The sequence below is a fragment of the Alosa sapidissima genome, chromosome 23 (genome assembly GCF_018492685.1).
Source record: "Alosa sapidissima isolate fAloSap1 chromosome 23, fAloSap1.pri, whole genome shotgun sequence".
In the NCBI taxonomy this organism is placed as follows: Eukaryota; Metazoa; Chordata; class Actinopteri; order Clupeiformes; family Clupeidae; genus Alosa; species Alosa sapidissima.
Genome location: NC_055979.1, coordinates 12,217,170 through 12,238,282, shown reverse-complemented (window position 1 = coordinate 12,238,282; position 21,113 = coordinate 12,217,170). Strand labels below are relative to the sequence as shown.

The 21,113-nt window shown below is 46.1% G+C and overlaps 1 protein-coding gene across 4 annotated transcripts in view; it reads left to right on the top strand.

Annotated features, from left to right (window-relative positions):
• zeb2b (zinc finger E-box binding homeobox 2b) overlaps window positions 1–21,113 on the top strand; it is an 84,323-nt gene that overhangs the window by 60,988 nt on the left and 2,222 nt on the right. For 2 of the 4 annotated variants that reach the window (XM_042080769.1, XM_042080770.1), the window contains exons 3-9: window positions 4,408–4,665; window positions 9,776–9,844; window positions 12,074–12,262; window positions 13,359–13,573; window positions 16,350–16,458; window positions 16,779–18,814; window positions 20,384–20,564. In XM_042080769.1, coding sequence (XP_041936703.1) covers window positions 4,408–4,665; window positions 9,776–9,844; window positions 12,074–12,262; window positions 13,359–13,573; window positions 16,350–16,458; window positions 16,779–18,814; window positions 20,384–20,564 — 3,057 coding nt within the window. The remainder of the gene's footprint in view (window positions 1–4,407; window positions 4,666–9,775; window positions 9,845–12,073; window positions 12,263–13,358; window positions 13,574–16,349; window positions 16,459–16,778; window positions 18,815–20,383; window positions 20,565–21,113) is intronic. The other 2 variants (XM_042080771.1, XM_042080772.1) reach the window with 2 other exon arrangements.

Below are 21,113 nucleotides of genomic sequence, written 5' to 3'. Positions count from 1 at the left end.
AATATTCCCAGAGATGCAAATGGCTTGGTATTTAAAGGCTCTTACTGCTGGAGAAAGGGAAGTGGTGGAGAGTGATGGTGTCCATTCTTGTAAGAACCAAATAATACTTTAAGGGGCCAGTAGTTTCTCATTCACCCCTGAATACAGGAGTATTGAGTGATAATTAACATTAGATGGTCCAAAGAATGCCTCTATAACTCTTCTTAGCACACACAGTGGTATCTACTTAGTCGGACAACAATACTTACTTTTTTTGTGTATTTGTGTTTGCTTCGCCTCTGAGGATGAAAGGCCCCAGATTTTGATTACCATGAGTCACAATCTGTTCCCTACTCAAGCATACAGCCATGCTTGAAGGTGCTAGTCGTCATAATCAATACAATATATGTTATTGTCAAGCAGCCTGTATGTTCTTCCCAGTGACAGGCTAATTTCTGTAGCTTTTGAATGGGTTATGTTACCGAGGCCTAAGCCTAACATTAACTGAGAGAGTCGAGCAATTATGAGTGTCATTTTAATTATCTTTAACATTCTAGTGAGAGATGTTCCTTTTATTTACTTGAAATCAAAAGCCGAACAGAGAAAGGGCCCCTGCAATATCAAACAGGTAGCTTCAGTCAGAAGATGTCAGACATAATTGCCTTTGTTGCCTCTGACACCCTGACAACGAGCGAGGAAAATGGAGAGTGTCATGTAAAAGTGAACTTGGGCTGAGAAGTAAACATTATCGTTTCTTTTGTCCCTTCATCGGCCGCGGGAGCACAATGGATTGATTAGTGGTGAAGCACAGAAAGAGAATGGTGGCGGCTTGTGACATGAGCAGGTTAGAATTATTGTGTTTGGGAGCACAATACTGCTGCTAGCCTACAGCTCACAGGGAACGTCTGTCAAAGTTGTCACGGAAACAATACACTCTTTCTCAACATATTTTTTTTTTGTCTTCTTCCTCTGCCATGCGCACAACTTGTCAAAGTTCCCTTTTTCGTCTTCCTGTCTTTCTTTATTCTTTTTGTAGACACAAAGTTTTTTCTTTTTTTTTTTTTCAGTTTTATCAAAACTTCCATCTCCTCCAACAGTATAAGCACTCTGATAGCAAATCTGTTACTCTGTATTTGTCCTGATCAACGCTTCAGGCATTTTGAAGTAGACACAGTGAGAGACAGAGTCATGAGGCCAGGCAGGGAGAGAAGAGTCACGTTTGCCTGGACACTGGAGACAACTCGGCCCAGCCCGTGTGACTTGACAGCAAACAGCACAATGTATCGCTTTTGTGTGGGAGGGCACCCCCCTCCCACACACCCACACACACACACACACACGCACACACACACACCTCACCCCCGTCAGCTAGAAGCAGTTAGAAAACAGCAGTCCCTGCAGTACCGTCCAACAGATAGACTTCTTCACCACGGCCACCAATAAGCCTTGAGTCATGTATTTTTCCTGTTAGGCAAACAAGTGGTGCAGTTCGCACATAGCACAGCTGTGGTAAGCATACTATAGTATGTCCATGAGGTGGTTCACCTTTGTTTATTAGCTTTGTTTGCAGTATTACATTTAGCACGGTCGCTTGTATAACGTTAGGAATTTGTTGTTTTGTTTTTGTTTTTGTCTTTTCATCTTTTTGGCTGTTGTTTGTTTTTCTTTGCGGTGAAGTGTTAGAGATGTTTTCCACGAATGACCCTGCCATGAGATCATCTCCTGTCCGTGCCTCGTGGTGTCAAGATATTCACATCCCAGCAGTTTCTATTAATCTTCCACTTGCTCCTTTGTTATTCTACCCTTTTCCTCCCCCTCTCTCTCTCTCTCTCTCTCGTTCTCTCTTTCTTTCACCTTTCGTCTTTGCTCATTCTTCCCACACCTCTAAATATATGGAGTCAGAAGTGAAAGGCCCATGGTTGTGATGTGGCCCTCTACAACGCTACGCAGCACAGCGTAAAAAAGAAAGGCGCTAGAAGGCATGTTTTTTTTTTTTTTTTTTGTGGGGGTTCGGTGAGAAAAGCCTTTTAAGAGCTGTCCAGCCTTAGATAATTTCATTCACTTCTCCAGGGGCCTTTATTCACTTTCTGTGCCCGGATCAGGGTTTTCAGGAGGCGGGCTGATAGCTTCCCAGGCCTCCTGGACCCATTGTTCCTGGACCCCCAGTCCTAGCGAGGACACCCTTAGAAAGCTGAGGGAGAAAAAGGGGGCTCTGGGATCTCACAGCTAAGAAATGGTTAAACCTCTGGATTGGGGGTCGGTCGGGTGGGTCGATGTGTGTGTGTTTGTCTGTGTGTGTGTGTTTGGGGGGTGGGGTTGGGAGGGCAGTACGGAGGCCAGCAGTGAGAAAAAAAAAATTATAATGGTGAAAGCACGCCACCAATTGTGGTCAAGGTATATATATGGACCACACAGCGAGCCTGAATGTCTCACTTTCCCCTGGCCCTCCTTGTCTCCCCTCCACCCACTCCGAGGGCATTACCCAGTCTGAACTTGCCTAAGCCCTTGTGGTCACACCTCCTGAAAAGGTTTTGTTTCCTTCATCAATTGGTATTCAAACCAGGTCAGCGGAATCCTCTGGCCCGCCGTCCGCGGCCGTTTTCATTTTAATTTGCACCTGTTGTGCAGTTGTTCGCTAGGCAAGTGCAGACCCGTGGATTACGGCAAGATCATGTTATTAACAGATATACGCAGTGTAATCTTTTTTGTCCATACCACAGCCCTTAATTTTTTTCTCATCCTGTGATTTTTTTTTTTAGATTTAAAAAATAAATAAAAAATAGGGAACCGGAAAACCAGTCAGAGCATAGTTCTAAACTGCCTTGGTTCCTGTTATTGATGGATTACCAAGCAACCAAGGCATCCAAGGCACTGAAGTATAGCTTAGTATAACATAAACAGTGGTATGAATCACTTTCTTGTGGATTTGAAGGTTGGCTTTTGGCTCTCAAAATTTGACTGTTTGAAATAGCCTTAGTGTGTCCACCAAGTGCTCACAATGAACCCGAAAATGTATTAGTTTTCTCTGATTTCTCTGCCCACATAAGAAAAAAAGAAGAACAAGACAAGAGAAAAGAGAAAAAAAAGATTATTTCCCAAGATATTTCAGCACAAAGATTATTTCCCAAGATATTTCAGCACAAGTGCCTGTTGTGCCACAGGTTCAAGGTGTGTGAAGCACTTGTGACTCTTGTATTTGTGTCTCTGTGTGATATCATGTTACTTTCATTTGAGCTAATGCCACATGTTTACTCTTGTAATACTGCACTTGACTTCCTCCATTGGACAATTTATGTGCCTTGCTTGAGTGTGTGTGTGTGTGTGTGTGTGTGTGTGTGTGTGTGCACGGGCCTGCAGTGCTATGCTCAGACTGACTAATTCAGAAGCAGCCACCTTCAATTGAGTTCACAGACCTTATTTACAGGCTGTCTATTTTAAGACAAGCTGCCATGTGTCGGGGACCAAGTGTCGCGGAATTAAACAGGCTGCGACTTGTGAGTTATTTTAATGTGGGTCTTGACTGGGCGACATTTTTTTTTTTCTTTCTCTTCTCCTCCCCTCCGCCTAAGCTCCTCACAAAATAACCCTAAACACAATGAGCCGCTGCTAAAAAAGAAAGAGAAGAGACTTTGAAATGTTCGAAGTCGTGTCACATACCTGACTGTTTAAAGTTTTTTTTTTTAAATATTATTTAATTATTTTTCGGTCATATGTGAACCAGCTGGGAATAATTTCCTGCCAGTTCAAGTCATATGTCGAAGTCGAAGCATATGCCCTTTGAAAGTGAACATGAATCTGATGAAATTGAAAGTATAAATAAGCAAATGAATGGATCCTGGAATGAATCGATGAATGGATGGATGGAAAGAATGAATGAATGTTAATATGATTACTCCGAGTGGCGCAGCCTACTCCTAAATCTGGACCTGAAGCGCGGTCGTGCGTAATTGTCAAAACTCCAGAGAATCCCAGACACCAGCAGAATGCGTTTGATGTTTGCGTCGCGAAAAAAAAGGTGCAGCCCAGTGGCATCCGTGGCAGTCGGTGGCGGGTGCGGAGAATGATGCACTATTTTGGCACGCCTGTGGGGCAGCTGGGTGCACACCGGGGAAGTTTAGAGTCCCATGGCATGGGCGTGGGGTGGGGTGGGGTTGTCCTCTGGAGCGGCCGGCTTGCGCTTGAACCAGCGCCCAGGGTGACAGGAGTGGGCATCGCGACCTCTAGCAGGGGGGGGCTTTAACCCCTAGAATTGCTTCCAAGACAGGCGTCTGTTCTGAGAGAGCATCAGTGGTGGGCAGCAATCTGGAGGATCTGGACTAACCTGTTTTTCTCTCTCTCTCTCTCTCTCTCTCTCTCTCTCTCTCTCTCTCTCTCTCTCTCTCTCTCTCTCTCTCTCTCTCTCTCTCTCTCTCTCTCTCTCTGTCTCTGCAGTCTTGAACTATGAGAACGTGGTAGAAACCGGTTCCGAGACGGAGGAGGACGACAAGCTGCTGGTGTCCGAAGAGGACGGCCTGCTGAACGGCGCCGCCAGTCCCATCAGCGTGGCCAACCACGAGGCCGGCTCCCCGCTGGCCGGCCACACCCTGCTGACCAAGCCCGACGACGACGACGACGACATGAGGGACAGCGGGGTCGACCACGTCTGGCACGAAAGCGACATGCTGCGAGCCTCAGTCGATGGTACTGGTGAGTTTATTTCACGTCTCCTGTACCACCGCCACTTGTTTCCTCTCCTCTTTTCTGTCCTCTTTCCTCTCCTCCTTCCTCTCCTCTTTCTCCGCCCTCATCCATCACGTCATCCCGCAATGGCCCCTTCCCTCGTCCCCCGAGTTGCGGCCAGGGCGTTTCCGGTGCGTTTCAGCAGTCATGAGATCATGACCAGGCCCTCGCTGCCCCGCCCCACCGTCTGTCCCTCCATCCGGCGTGCAACTATGAGAGCGCCGACCGCAGCGCTAGCCCCTGACGTACGACGATGTGACAGGAGAGGGCAGAGTCGGGAGATGTTAGCCTCAACCGTGACGGTGAACGCAAGCGACGGCTAGGCCGAGAAAAGGCCTGTGTGCAGTCGAGTCTGCGACCTGCACCAAAACACACACACCACACACACACACATACACACACACACACACCGCACACCGCACTGTACCTTGGCCTTATTCGTGGTATAGCACACACATGAAGAGAACGAGGCATCAGCCCTCAGCTCAGGCGGAAGCAGTCCTCATTGAACAAATCACAGCGAATTATATTCATCAATAGCGATACGCCACAAGCAACGCGACATGATGGCTAATGTCAGATAGACGCGTCGGCACGCTGCTCCGTGATGGATAAAAGACACCTAAAATGATAATTACGCACGTTTAGAGTTATGACTGCGGCGGATGGTGGAAGCACTGTGCGTTCCTGACATCACCCAGCTTGCAGACACCTCCATTTGTAATTAAGTTAATATGAGCCAGGAGACACAACCCCCGCCTCGCCTCCCACCCAACCCCCCCAACTTTTGGTGCCTTACTGTACATTTTTTCTCCAAGCATCATTGGTGAGAGGGGCCAAGTCATGGATGCTTGAAAGATAAATACTTTTAATTAGGGGCAGAGGATAACCATTAAAGGAAGCCAGACTGCCGAAAAAGTCATTAACAATCTTAAATGAAATTTTTATTTTTATGATAGCCATTTACATGTATAATAAGAGTCAATGATTCTTGCAGCCGTGTGACAGAAACAGAGTGTGGAGAGAACTCATGTAAGACACCCTATTTAAATGAGGCGGTGTTAGCTATTCATTTCTGCTAATGAACTAGCCGTGCAGTGTGCTAAAAGGGAGAGGGAGGGGTGAGCTTCAGGAGTCTAAAAATTTAATATGCTCCAAAAAAAAATGCACATTTATTGAAAGGAGCTTGGCTTACAGGATGTTGCCATTAACACTAAGTCCTCATAAGACACAAGCATTGTCTTATTTGCCTTGGTTGCTAAACAAATAGAGTCCAGCCGAGAGATGCACTCCTTGAGAAATGCTTTATAAATCATAAATTTTTTTTGTATGTGTGTTCTTTTTTTAAGACTGCTGGTTGATTTGATAGAGGAAAACAGTCTTGGTGCCTTAATGTCTGTAATTCCAGCGTGTTGCAACTCTGAGATAAAATGTTACCCATGTGACGAAACGTCTGCCATATTTCTGTGCAAAGTGAAGTTCACCAGAGAGATGCAGGGAATCGTCTTCCCAAGTTAGTGTGGGCACCAAGTTTCTCTCTCTCTGTTTCTTTCTCTATCTATCTCTCTCTCTCTCTCTCTGTCTCTCTCTCACTCCTGGTGCCTCACTGTCTACAGTGATACCTCAGCACATAGCTTTACCCTGAGATAAGCCCTTGCCTCCTCTCTCTTTCTCTCTCTCTCTCTCTCTCTCTCTCTCTCTCTCTCTCTCTGCTCTCCTGCCTTGTCTCGGGCTCCCTTTTGACAGGATCCCTGTCTTGAGCGCAGGAGCACGGTCAGAGCTCCTTACGGTTCCTTTTTCAGCCAGCTCCGCCACAATCGCACTTCACTCCTGTGTGTTTGGAGTCGTCCTTGACATTCTTTCATCTCACAATGGTGTGGACAACTTGTGCTGGAAACCATGACATCATTATCACTGACAGATATTTTAAATAAATCACCTGCATTCCTCCCTACCATTGACCCCCCCCCCCCCCCCACCACCACCACCACCACCCACCCACACACACACACACACACTGTAGACACACACACACACATAGACACACATAGACACACATACACACACACACACACATAGACACACACACACACACATAGACACACACACTAACTCTCCCCTCATTTTTTTTCTTCTCCAGACTGTTCAAGGATATTCAAAGAAATAACAAGAATAGAGAGACGTCTTGTTTTCACTGCGCTCGGTTCCAATGGTAACTCGGCCATAAAAAATGGAATGTTTTCAAAATAAACAGCATCAATGACGTTAAGTAAATAGGTGGAATTATGGCGGGGGGAAAGGTATTCTGGACACCTCCAGGGTTGGGGCAGAAAGTCAAACAGTGTCCTGCCTTAGGTGCATACCTCACACACACACACACACACACACACACACACACACACACACACACACACACACACACACACACACACACACATACACACACATACACACACACAGCTCTGATTTATCAGGTAGAGGCTTACACAGCAGACTGTCAACTCACCCCAACCTCTCAGACAATAAAACTCTCCCTTTTCTCCAACCAACACAGTTTGGCTCTGGGGCCAAAACACTGTTAAGGGAGTCTTTCTTCTACTCCCCCCTCTTCACGGAGGCCAGCGAGAGAGAGAGAGAGAATGAGTGAGTGAGAGAGAGAGTGAAAGGAGAGGTGTTAGTGGTCTAAGCCTACCTCCTACTGGAGGCTTGTCCTCCTACCTGAACTGTTCAACTTTATTTAAGTTCCAGTTGAGAAGTGTCTCGGAGGCAGGCAGAAAGAGTCTGTAGGTAATTCCCCTGCTCATCTCCCTGAGTCACTCTCCAAACTATCCGGTGAAATAGGATTACCTTGAGTGCTCAAATGAAAGAGGAGGAGGGTAGAAGGGGAAGAAATGTAAATTTGTCTGGTCTGCCATTTTACTGACCAGGAGAAAGTGGCTGAGAGAGCGAGCGAGCGAACGCTGGGTTTATTAGCGTTCAGCGAACCGCACAGTGGAGAAGCAGCAGCGCTCACACTGCCACTTCACTTTAACCACTATATCCACACCCCGTGTTTATTTCTTATTTTTGCGTAGTGTACATTTAGTTATTTCTTTTTAATCGTTCCCTTTTACTTATGTGTGACGAGAGCAGTTCAGTCAGGGGAAGAGTCCTGTCTAGAGGTGCTGCTTTGAGGCCATTTGTTCATTTCATACAAATGAACAAATGCACTAAAAAAAATCTAGTTAGCTGGCAAGTTTCTCTCTTCAGTCAAGCTCCATGTCAAGGGAAAGTTTGTACTTTTTTCCCTTCCAAGTGAGCCCATGTTTTCTTCTCTAAAGCTAGTGCTGTTTTATCTGTTTAGTGCAGAAGGGAAACAGCTTTCTCTTCAAGAGTGGGCTACCACAAGCCGTCACTTAATGATTGGAATGTTTCTAAGGAAGCATGAAAACAACAGTCTTTCCCCCCCTGCGTCCTTTGCCAGAAATTTAAATAAATAGCTTTCCATAAATGAAACTTAAATGGCAACAGAATCATTTTATTTTTCTGCACTGTGAAATGGTGTTCCTTTCACAAGTAATGCCAATCAACATTCTTGCTAAATATCATTAGAACTTAAAAAAAAAAAAACATTTTATGAGTGCTGATATGTGTCATATGTCATTCTACATGACTTAAAAACAAAACAAACTCATTTCTCACTTTTAACATTGATTAAATTGCCTTACAAAACTCCATAAAATGCACACAATTTCTATGATTAGTGAAATAATAAGGGAGTTATTTTACTCCGACAAACGGCACTCAAGAAGTCGATGTCGGTGGAGGAGAATGCTCCTATTCTGCGTGATGGCAAGCTCAGGGGAAGCACGGCTGCAACCGCAGGACTCTTGTGACTCATAGCAGGGATCACGAGTAAGCTAGGGACGATCAGACACAAAAGTCATATTTATTATGAGTCCCCATCTTCGCATACCTTGATTTAATTTCTAAAGACAGAGCGGAAAAGGGAGGACTTGTCTAAGTTAATTTCCTCTGTCCGACCAACAGTAGCATCTCTGTCTACAGTATCCGCGGTAACCCCCCCCCCCCCCCCCCCCCCAACCACACACCCTCCCCTTCATTCTCTGACCTCCACCGGCGTCAGGAGATGTTCCTAGTCTGTTTACAGAAGCTGGTTGGGGCTTCAGACAAGCGTGCGTGCAGTTATTTATGTGTCTTACCTACGCTGCGGTCCGCCACGCCAGCACCGACTGCATTGGCTGGCCGTAGACAGCGTGCATTAGGCTGATTGATGGTGAGGACTGTAAAAGGTCACGCGGTAGTAGAACAACCACCCAGTTGACGGGAGGCGGGAACACATTCAAGCCAATTCAGTACCGAAACAGGGCCAAATTAGAACTATAGTACGCTGCTGGAAGGGGCTTCACTCTTTTTTTCTCCTCCTTCTCTTCCTCCTCCTCTTCTTCTACTTCTTTTCTGTCATCCCCCTCTTCCTCCTCCTCCTAGCATCCTGGCCTCGAGGAGAGAGGGGATGACAACGGCGCCCTTTGTGCATGTTTCCGCTTTCCTCTCCTCTGATTGCTCAGGTGGACAGTGTGTCTTCAATTAATCTCTCTGTTTTGCTCAGGGAGCTGGGGCTTGTTGTGTGTGTGGCTGTGTGTGTGTGTGTGTGTGTGTATGTGTGTGTGTGTGTGTGTGTGTGTGTGTGTGTGTGTGTGTGTGTGTGAGAGAGAGAGAGTGTGTGTTTGCACATAGATGTGGATGTGTGTGTGTGTGTGTGTGTGGAGGGGGTAGCTGTTTTTCTCCTTTGCTGCTTGTTGTCATGTTTAAGGTAAATAAGTCTCTGTCTGGTCCAGATGATAGCATTCATTAAGAACCCCCCCTCCAACCCCAGCCCACCCCCTCTGAACAAAGGACCCGGCACACAGCGCAACACAGCCATCCTTTTATTGCTCTGTACCTTAGTATGAAGGCGTCATTGTAAAGCAAAGCTCTCTGCTGGATGGTACGCTCTGACACCGAATGACAACCCCCCCCCCCCCCCCCCCCCTCTCTCTCTCTCTCTCTCTCTTTCTCTCTCTGTTTACCCCTGCAGATGAAATGAAAGATGACTTTGACACTATGGGGCCTGATGCCACTCTTCAAACAGTTGGAAACGGTACAGGTAAGCAAGTCCACAGTGCAGTTGTGTGTGTGTGTGTGTGTGTGTGTGTGTTTGGTTTGTGTTTGTGGCCCCGTACCCTTATTTTGTTGTTGTTACACTGGAACCAAACCCTACCTGTCATTTTTAATTAAGTAAATGAATCTGAATTCCTCCCACAATCCTCGTGGGCATTAAGGTCTCTTTCCATGATATCATCAGGGCTGCCCCTCATTGGCTAAGGCTGGCTTGAGTAAGCATGCAATGCCAAAATGTGAATCTTTCCCTTGATCTAGCAATGTTGTAGGTACTGCCCCGTCTCTTGCGGCTGAAATGGTTGGTGTGTGAGTGTGTGTGTGTGTGTGTGTGGTTGGGGTGGGGGTGTTGGTGTGTCCTTTCATGGAAATGTCGTTTTGGATGTTTCCGCTTATAAAAAGTGGTTTTTAACTACAGTGGAAATCCACCACTAGATTGGTGTATGGCATGGAACTCAAGACAAGTTGTCGCCATGACGCCTCCTAGTTTCATGTATTCTTTTTCTCTCTTTTTTACCTATTTTTCTCTTTCTGTTTTTCACTATGGAATGCCCACACGGGCAGAGGGCTTTTTTTTTGGGGGGGGGTGGGCTCATCTTCACTGCTGCTTCTACTTCCTAAATCAAATTTCAGGCCAAAATCAAATTTGGTCTAAATTCGATTTGTTTAGTTCATGTACTTTTAAATCAGGCAACAATGAGAGTATTAAAGTATATTAATTTGTCCAAATGCAAGTTGTGAATCCCACAATGAAATCCAGATGCATTGCAAGAAATTTCCGCTCCCTTTTGTCCGCCATAATAGTGTTACATGATGCATAAACATTACACACACAGGTCATATAATGAGATTGTATGAAATTATGTGGCCTAGTTTTACTGTTCCATGCCTGTGATTTAAAAGATCCATTGGCACTTTGACATTTTCAAGACATTTTTGACAACAACACATTCCCCCACCTTGACCTTTCACAAATTAGGCCATAAAATGTTTACTGTCTAGCAAACTGCGATACACAATTTACCTTTGCCTCGAACAGCATCTAATTAAAAGGTAGCTAATAAAATTAGACTTGATATTCTTGTCTCCTTATAATTAATGTTTTTTTTTTTCCTGATGCATAGCCTTAATGGCTGATCTAGTCAGGAGACAAGACTGACAGAATAATGGCATCCTGTGTAAAATGTCCATAATGCAGTCTCTCAATGTCAACTTGTCAGGCGCCAAGAGAGGGATGGGTTTTGGACTGTACACCCGTTGATGTTGTGAACCAGTAGAACCCTCTCCCTTCCTTGTTAATGAAGTCAGTGTGTATGTGTGTGTGTGTGTGTGTGTGTGTGTGTGTGTGTGGTGTGTCTGTGTGTTACATTTGCTTGGTTTTGCAATGAGAGCAAGCCATCTCTCCTCAACGATGCCAGGCATCCCCAAAGGCCTGAAAGAGAGCGCAAAACACAACATACTCAGTGAATCTTACAGGGGGACTTCCTTCTCTTGGCCTCAGTCAATACACCAGTGTGTGTCTAGCCCGTTTGTGTGTTTGTCTGTGTGTGTGTGTGTGTGTGTGTGTGTGTGTGTGTGTGTGTGTGTGTGTGTGTGTGTGTGTATGTGTCCTTTTTTTATTTGCCCAACAGGGCCCTCACAGAGCTGCAGTTCAATCCTGTAGCCTCATTATGGTGCTCACCGTGAATAAGACATCCAATACAGCTGTTTCTCTGTATGTAAATAGAGTCATCGAAAGGCTTTAACTGTAATTTACTATTGGATCGCTGTGCGTCTCCTGATATCAAAACTATTTAGAATTGAAACATCATAATCTAACACGAGCCCGTTTGGTATTTTGATTACCAAAATCAGAAGTTATGTGGGTAATCAAGGCAAACGTGATTTCCTCGTCGTCTGAGTGGCAATACGTTTCTACTAAAAAGGTTTCTCTGTAAAAGCTTTTCCACAATTCAAATGGTACTCTCTTTAGATTAACTCATATTTCTTATTTTAGTGGCCATTAAGTGACAATGGAGCACAGTAATTTAGACGTATCCTTGCCCAACTACTACCTTAATGTTTTTCTTAGTTGTTTTTATCACATTTAGAGCTCTGTGTGTTTCCGTCGCTGTCCTCCAACGCTACATTTTTCAGGAAGAGGGGGAAAAAATCCAATTCTCATCCTCACTCCACCTTAACCCCCCCCCCCCCTTGCCCCTCTTCTCCTATCTTGCAGTTAAGAATGTTGATTGCACTTCAGACTTCGAGGAGTTCTTTGCCAAACGCAAGCTGGACGACAGCGAGAGCCACGTGGTCAGTATAGCCGAGTATCTCCAGCGCGGGGACACGGCCATCATTTACCCAGAAGCCCCTGAAGAACTGTCCCGCCTGGGCACGCCCGAAGCCAACGGCCAGGAGGAGAATGGTAAGAATCCTGAGATGAGGACAAACACGCGCGCACACACACACACACACACACACACACACACACACACACACACACACACACACACACAGACAGCCGTGACTTCAGTGACATGGGCAGCTGTTGGTCTCACGGATTTGCCGGATGCCTCCGTGTTTACCTAGCAGCTCCTGGAGCAGCAGCTGCCAGCACCGGCTGCAATCAGATAGGGTACCTCTCCCTCTCTCTCTCTCTCTCTCTCTCTCTCTCTCTCTCTGTCTCTCTTTCTCTCTCTCTCTCTCTCTCTCTCTTTCTCTGTCTCTCTCCCCCCCGACTCTCTCTCTGTCTCTTGCTCTCTCCCTCTCCTCACCACTCACACTGGGGAGGTGGGATTGGGCTAGATTAGATCCACCAAACATACTTCAAGTATGATGAAAGTGTGGAGAATTGCAATGAGGAAGCCACTTAAAAGCAATTAGGAAAGAGTGCTGGAATAAGCTGAGGAGGGAAAAAAATGTTAGACATATGCAGATTCACAGATTTGATTGATATGTCTAAGCCCAAGAAACTTAGAAATTCCTTATTTTTAATAAAAATGAAGAAATGTGATATTATGTTAAAGGGACTTGTAATTGACCCTATGGGTCTATTTAAGCATTCAGAAGTGTGAGGAAGCAAAGTCAAAATTCATATAGACTCTTTAAGTAGGCCATTTCCTTGGCTTACTTTAATGCCATGGGTATACAGTCTATCTGGGTTGGTGTACTGTACTTGTGTATTTGTGGTGTGTCTGTGTGTGCCAGTGTTCATGTGTGTATGTGCGTGTGTGTTTGAATGTGTGTGTCTGTGTGCTCATGCATGCATAAGTGTGTGTGTGTGTGTGTGTGTGTTGTGGGCACGGGTGCCAGGCTCAAACGATGGCACTCGGTGAAGCAGATTGCAGAGATACCTCCCATACCATTCCGGGCAGTTCGCCCGTTAGCTGCCATTGATTTTCTTGACCTTTTGGCTCTCTCTCTCTCTCTCTCTCTCTTTCTCTCTCCCTCCCTCCTCCCCCCTTCCCTCTCTATCCCTCCGTCCACCCCCCTTTCCCCCTGGCCCCGACTCCCCTGCACAGACCTACCACCTGGAACTCCAGATGCTTTCGCGCAACTGCTGACCTGCCCCTACTGTGACCGGGGCTACAAGCGTTTGACATCGCTTAAGGAGCACATCAAGTACCGCCATGAGAAGAACGAGGAGAACTTCGCCTGCCCACTGTGCAACTACACGTTTGCTTACCGCACCCAGCTCGAGCGACATATGGCAACGCACAAGCCAGGAAGAGATCAGGTGAGAGTCATATGCCATATGTCACTTATTTATTTATTTGTGGTGTTTTTTGTTGTTGTTTTTGTTGTTATTATTAAAGACTGCTTCATTGCTCCTGTGTTCCCAGTGTTCCGCTCCCTTTCTCTTTACTCTAGACCTAATGCTCTATAGTCCCTCAGAGGAAAGATATCATTCTGATTGGCAATCATTATTAATTTTTCATGGCATTTTGAAGATGCAGATCTTTTTAAGTCAAACGGTTTGTCGCATATTTATGACAGCAGGCGTTAAGGGGTTAATGGTAATAGCTCTAATTGAGGCCCTAAATGGTTTTTTGATGGCCTCCCTTGATATGGTTTTGCAGTCTTATGTTCACGATAGACTGATTGTGTTAATTTCCAATTTAGACATTTTATCTGCTCTTTAACTTCACTTCATATGAAATATTTTATGTTATTTAAAATAAACCCTGCCATGTAGATATGTTAAACAGGGGCTGACATGAGCTCCTGCTAGGTGCCAGGGTTTCAAAAACATGAAACTTTTACAAGGCGGATTACATGAGTCAATGTGTGTGTGATACATGACACCTAAACACACACACACACACACACACATACATTTAAATAAATGTACACAGGTACCCATACCTTGTCTGAATGGATAAATAAGTTATGAAACACTCAGTGTTGATATTAAAATACACAAGCATTCCACATTCCTAGGTCTTTACTTACATTTTTACTTTAGTAATTTTTCATTTATTTCCTCCTTATATAATTACACAAAGCCTTTTTATACAGAACAGTTTGATTTTTTTTTTGGTCAGGAACAGTGTTGTGTCAATCACCCTAACTCACCTGGCCCAGCACACTGACATCCCCCCGCCTGACAGATGGTCCATTCTGGTCCCTGTTCGTCACTAATCCCCACATTAGTGCCTGTTTGTTGGCTCTGCCTGTGTGTGTGTCTCCGGCGTCTTGAAAGACTTTCCTGATGAAAGGTCCCTTGTGTGCTTCCCCCAGCCCGGCACATTAGCTGCTATCATGCTTTAAATCATACTAGGTGGAAGTCAGTGTCCAGTTGACTGGCAATTTGCCCCGGGATATCCACGCTTGACCTTTCCCTCTCCTCGCGCGAATATTGCGAATGTTACATGGTGAAACCCTTCCTTATTTAGCACTTCCTGTCTGTTATCCCAATTTGTTCTATATTAAGGGAAAAGGGAAAAGCTTCTGTGTAAGGTTATATAATCTTTTTTTCCCCTTGTATCTTTGCTCCAGTGGTCTATTTATATCAGATCCTCTCAATGAGTCTCCACTAATTAAGATGAAATATTACTCACTGCCTGTCAATCGAATGTAAACAGAAAGGAATCTGCAAGAGCACTCCCCCCACTTACTTATCATCTCTGAGTCACACAGGGCCAACTGGGTCATAAAAAAAAAACAAAACACCCGTCATGTTCATATGCCATTCAGTCCCAATTATCAGTGGCAGGCTTTGGGATCAAGTTAACGGTGGTACATCTGAACTACGCTGCCATCCACAGAGTTAAGTCTGACGTATGAGAGGGACAGGCAGCACGGGGGGAGGTGGCTGGTGTTTTTTTGTGGCGATGGCAGTGTGCATGGTGGTGGTGGTGGTTTTAGTGTTGGTGGCGAGAGGGGGGGCACAAAGCAGCTGTTGCTGTTTGTTTATGCAACTCAGCAACATGCGAGCGGCGGGGTCCCTGGTCTCTCGCTGGTCCCTGGCTGGCGCTGGGGTGTCCGCCGCGGCTCCCGCTTGATCTCTGAAGGTTGCTGCTGTTTGAACAATCCTGCCTGTGTCCCGCGTAATGCCATCTGTCTCCCCAGGAATGCGGGCAGAGTCAGCACTCCCCAGCAGTTGTCAGCCTGGATCAGGGAACTGTTTCTCTCTCTCTCTCTCTCTCTCTCTCTCTTTCTTTTCCCTCCCTCTCTCTCGCTCTTTCTCTCTCTGTCTCTTCCTCCGTCTTGCTCTGTGTGTCGAGATCTTTTGTATTTCCTAACCGTTTAACATGCTCACCTCCCACTCTGCATTAATTGTGCACGCCTGGTGCACCCCCTCCCAGTTTACGCGCGCACGCCTGTTATTGTTGCCGTTATTACTATTATATTATGATTTGCAGAGGACTCCTTTGAATTGCAAATTCGCACAGGGGCCTCGGCGTTTGTTTACCTTTGAACAGCAAATCAAGGCCCGTCCTATTTGGTGTATTTTCAGATTATTAAAGGAGATGTTTGAAGGTTTAAATGGTCTTTAAATTCTCCCGTCAATTAAGAACATTTGTGATATTTATTTCTGCATACGTTCCTGAGTAATTAAGGTCACACCCAGGTGTGCAGAGAGAGAGAGAGTTTATAAAATATTCACATCTCTCACCAGCGATTATGTTAAATGAACAAAGAAGATCAGATCGCTGTCTCTAATGAGGGAAAAACGCTTTTAAAAAGGACCTTTTTATTTCATTACTTTTTTTCCCACCCAATCTGCTCTGCCAAACTCTACAGGCAAACTTGCCTGATTCTGTTTGCCAGGAAATTAAAAGGTATGAGCATTCGCTCTCTCATCACGGTCGCACTTCGGCTCAACGGAACTGGAAGTAGAATGGCAAAGATGCTGCTGCGACGCATCACGAGCCATTTGGCTTGTCAGGCGACAGCTGATTGTGATTATTTACTGAACTCTTTGCTCGGCTCTGTTTGACTTGAGCTTACGCAGCCCTTCTCTCTCTCTCTCTCTCTCTCTCTCTCTCTCTCTCTCTCTCTCTCCACAGCACCCAATGCTGAACCAGGGGGCTGGCAACCGCAAGTTCAAATGCACCGAGTGTGGCAAGGCCTTCAAATACAAGCACCATCTGAAGGAGCACCTGCGGATTCACAGTGGTGAGTACTAGCTCAGCTCACACAACTCCCTTTGAATATTCATCGCCGCTTTCATTCAGGACTGTCGGGAACTTCACAGGGGGGCACAAAGAAATTGATTGTCTTTCTTTTATTTCCACTTTCTATGGAACACTTGCTCTACTCGGTTGGCCTCTTTAAGTCAATCACATTATCAAAAATGTATGAACTTCATGGCCTTAATTTGCCCAGGTTATTCCACAATACTATTATATCAAACTTAAACAATGCTATTTTAAGGAATTATTTTTCCCCTTTTGATTTCATATTAATGTTTGTTTCGACTTTTTGTCTTCCCTCAGGTGAGAAACCGTACGAATGCCCGAACTGCAAGAAGCGCTTCTCCCATTCGGGCTCCTACAGCTCCCACATCAGCAGCAAGAAGTGCATCGGCCTGATCACGGTCAACGGCCGCATGCGCAACAACATGAAGACGGGCTCCTCACCCACATCCGCCTCCTCCTCCCCCACCAACAGCGCCATCACCCAACTGCGGCACAAGCTGGAGAACGGGAAGCCCCTGGGCCTCCAGGACCAGTCCAACCACATGGACATCAAGACCGAACCACTGGACTTCAACGACTACAAGATGATGTTGGCCTCACACGGCTTTGGAGGGCCCGGAGGTGGCGGGGGGCCGTTCATGAATGGTGGGTCAGGGGGCGGGGGAAGCCCACTCGGGGTCCACCCTTACAACTCGGCCCAGAGCCCCATGCAGCACCCCCTGGGGATGACCATGGAGGGCCAGCTGCTCGGGTACCCGCACCTGAGCAACAACCTGAGCGAGGTGCAGAAGGTGCTCCAGATCGTCGACAACACTGTGTGCAGGCAGAAGATGGACTGCAAGCCCGAGGACATCTCCAAGCTCAAGGCGTACATGAAGGACCTCAGCGCTCAGATGGAGGAGCATAAACAGGGACTGACCTCCCCTGGGGGCGGCCCACCCGTGGGCCTGCCCGTGGTCAACCACAACGGAGCCACCAAGAGCATCATCGACTACACGTTAGAGAAGGTGAACGAAGCCAAAGCCTGCCTGCAGAGCTTGACCACGGACTCCAAGAGACAATTTAGCAATATCAAAAAGGAGAAGTCGAATCACACAGTAGACATAGGTACAGATGAGAAGAAGATGAATGAGAACAACTTAATGTTTACACCTTATTCTTGCCAATACTGCAAAGAGGCCTTCGCAGGTCCCATCCCTCTGCATCAGCACGAGCGCTACCTGTGCAAGATGAACGAGGAGATCAAGGCGGTCCTCCAGCCCAACGAGAACATGACGCCCAACAAGCCGGGGATGTTTGCGGAGAAGCACGCCATGCTGCTCTCGTCCATCATCTCCGACAAGGCCATGACGGGGCCTGTCAATCCGTACAAGGACCACATGTCTGTTCTCAAGGCCTACTTCGCCATGAACATGGAGCCCAACTCCGAGGAGCTTCTCAAGATCTCCATTGCTGTGGGGCTCCCTCAGGAATTTGTCAAGGAGTGGTTCGAGCAGAGGAAAGTGTACCAGTACGGCAATGGCAGGACGCCTCCCATGGATAGGGGCATGGAGGTGGGGCTGCCCGCTACCAACCACACCCCAATTAAAGACTCCATGAACGCCAGGTCCCCAGTGTCCCTGGTCAAGCCGCCCGACCATATCACGTCGCCGACTCTGGCGGAGCTCCACAACAACGTCAACAATTGTGACACTCCCCTCAGGCTGTCAAAAACCGCCCATTTTACCGGAACCAAACAGATGGCAGAGAAGTTGGACCACCACTCCCGCAGCAACACTCCATCCCCGCTGAACCTCTCCTCCGCGTCGTCGAAGAACTCCCACAGCAGCTCGTACACGCCAAACAGCTTCACGTCCGAGGACCTCCAGGCCGAGCCATTGGACCTATCACTGCCAAAACTCATGAGGGAAGCCAAGCACATCCTGACCATGAAAAGCCACCCCAAACCCAACAGTGTCCCCATTGACCACAACAACATCTCCTCCCACCGGGAGCACCTGGAGGAGCCCTTGAATCTGGCCTACCTGTCCAAGAAGGAGTTTGCCGCCTCCAACGGCAACAACAACGGCAACCTCGACAAAAGCACTAGCCACATGTTTGGCATCAACCCGTTCAGTGCCAAACCTTTGTACACACAGCTGCCCCCACAGAGTGCGTTCCCCCCGCCCACCTTCATGCCCCCGGTGCAGGCCAGCATACCTGGCCTGAGGGCGTACCCGGGACTCGATCAGATGGGCTTCCTGCCACACATGGCCTACACATACGCCGCAGGGGCTGCCACCTTTGCTGAGATGCAGCAGAGGCGAAAGTACCAGCGAAAGCAAGGTTTCCAGGTAAATAAGCCCAACCGTGCTGTAGCTCATTGGCATTTTTTCTTTCTCCTATCTCTGCTTTTCTTTCATTTTTTTTGCTCCCTCTCCTTCTTTCTGCTGTCTCAGAAAGGATCTGTTCATTCTTCTCGCTAATTAAAAGGTACTCAGAGTCTGAAATGAGGGCTCACCTGGAGTCTGTCGAAGCTGTACAGCCTCAGAGATAAACAGCTGCTGAACGAGCCCAGAGTGACGAGGCTTCCCAGCACGCGTCATTAGTAGTATCAGCGTATAATGGCTGTTTTGCGGAGGTTATGATGTGCGACTCGCTCGTGCTCTCTCTCTTTCTCTCACACACACGCGCGCTCGCTCATTCGCTGCCTGGCAGTCTCAGGTGCGGAGTGCAGTGCAAGGCTGCATCTCAGTGCCAGCTGCTCCATCCTCCTCTTCCAGGACGGAGCTGCATCTGTTTGCCCCTGCTGTAGTAGTCTGAATCAATGCTGCGCCGTCCCCCATGCAGACTGGTTCATCTCAGGTGTCTTCCCCCGCGACGGCTCTTCTCTACGGCAAGTCGAGTGGCTGGCTGGCAGTGTCTGCCGAGACGCTCAGAGACGAGCCCCTTGAGAAGGACAGTGAACTTCTCTCCACACTCATGACTCTCTGACAGTTTTTGGAGGCTGCTTTTTCTCTCTGTCTCTCTCTTTTTTTTTAAAGAAGAGTGAGAGAAAAGCCAAAATGAGTTCCAACATAGCAATGAATAATGCACAGACCCCCATGTTCATTATGGCTCAATGCTGTGGGCTGTTTAACATAGAGGGAACCATTTTGATAAAAAGTATTAATAATGTTTCCTATTCTAAGTTATTAAATTAGATTTTAAAAATACAGCTAAGGGCATTTAGCTCAAATTGATTGCGGAATGATAGTGCTCTTTTCTTAAAAGCCAGTGTAGCAATGTCTCTGGAATCATTGTCAGGGCACTACCAGTCCCTCTAATGAGGGCATTGCTGCTGCTCAATTTTGGTCATTTAGCGCACCTCTTGATTTAATCATTATGAGTTGGAAATTAGAAGACTGGCAATATGCCCTGCAAAGGCTTTCTCTTATTATTATGACCTTCTAATGTAATAATATTTTCTCCCATTAATTTAAGTTTAAGCCTATCGGGTTAATCTTCCCTATAAAAGAAGAACAGATAAATATAGCATTAAGGCCCTTTCATGTATAAAATTAAAGCAAATTTGAATGCAAATATATGGAATACAGTCTTATTAATCATTATTCATAATAAGACCTCATCGGTAATATCCTGCCTTTTTTAAATATTTCACAGTTGCAAACATTTCACATTGTGTGTTGGAGCTTTTCTTCCTCCACCCCATAATTACTCATTTTCTGTGTGAATATTCTTTTGAAAAGAGAGATTTTTTTCTTCTGCTCCAATTAAAAAAAAAGAATCTTTTTGAAGGCTCCTGATGAGGTGTTCGTTAGCACGTTACACAGAGCCCTGTTTAAGTTCTCAATCAAACAGCAGAAGGTGACTATATTTAGGTGACAGGTGTGGTTAAACCCTTCTTCTTGGTTCCTTTACAGGGGGAGCTGCTTGACGGCACAGGAGAATATTTGTCTGGCCTGGATGACATGACAGACTCAGACTCCTGTCTGTCCCGGAGGAAGATTAAGAAGACAGAAAGTGGTATGTACGCGTGTGACTTGTGCGACAAAACATTCCAGAAGAGCAGTTCCCTCCTAAGACACAAATATGAGCACACAGGTATATACTGTTCTAGACACTTATTTTACCCCATGCTTTCCTTCATGTTTTTGTGTTACTAAACCCTTTCATTTCCCCCCCTCTTGCTTCCTCCTTTCTTTACCCTCGCTTTTTTTTTTCAGTTTGGATGTCAAAGCCAAAAAAAAAAGAACTAACATGTTTCTTTCCCATTGACAGGATTCCGAAAGTTTTATATTACATCAATTTAATTTTGGTATTAGATGTAGATACAAAACAAAACATTCCTTAATTAGTAGCCCAGGCTACTACTCATCATTGCACTTAGGTGTAGCCTGGTATATTTTTTCTCACCTGAGATTGGCAACACATTTATATATTTCACACGTGTAGTTTTGTTTTAAGGATAGCTTTATAATTCAATTGTTTTGATGGGAAAAATAAACAAAGTAACATTTATCACATTTTAGACTTCACAAATTTGTGCATGCTTAATGTGCAACTTTGAGAGATTTAGTTGGCTCTGCCTGATAAATTATGACGCTGATTGCCCAGAGGTCTTGATTGGTCAGTTCAGTCACTGCATGCCTT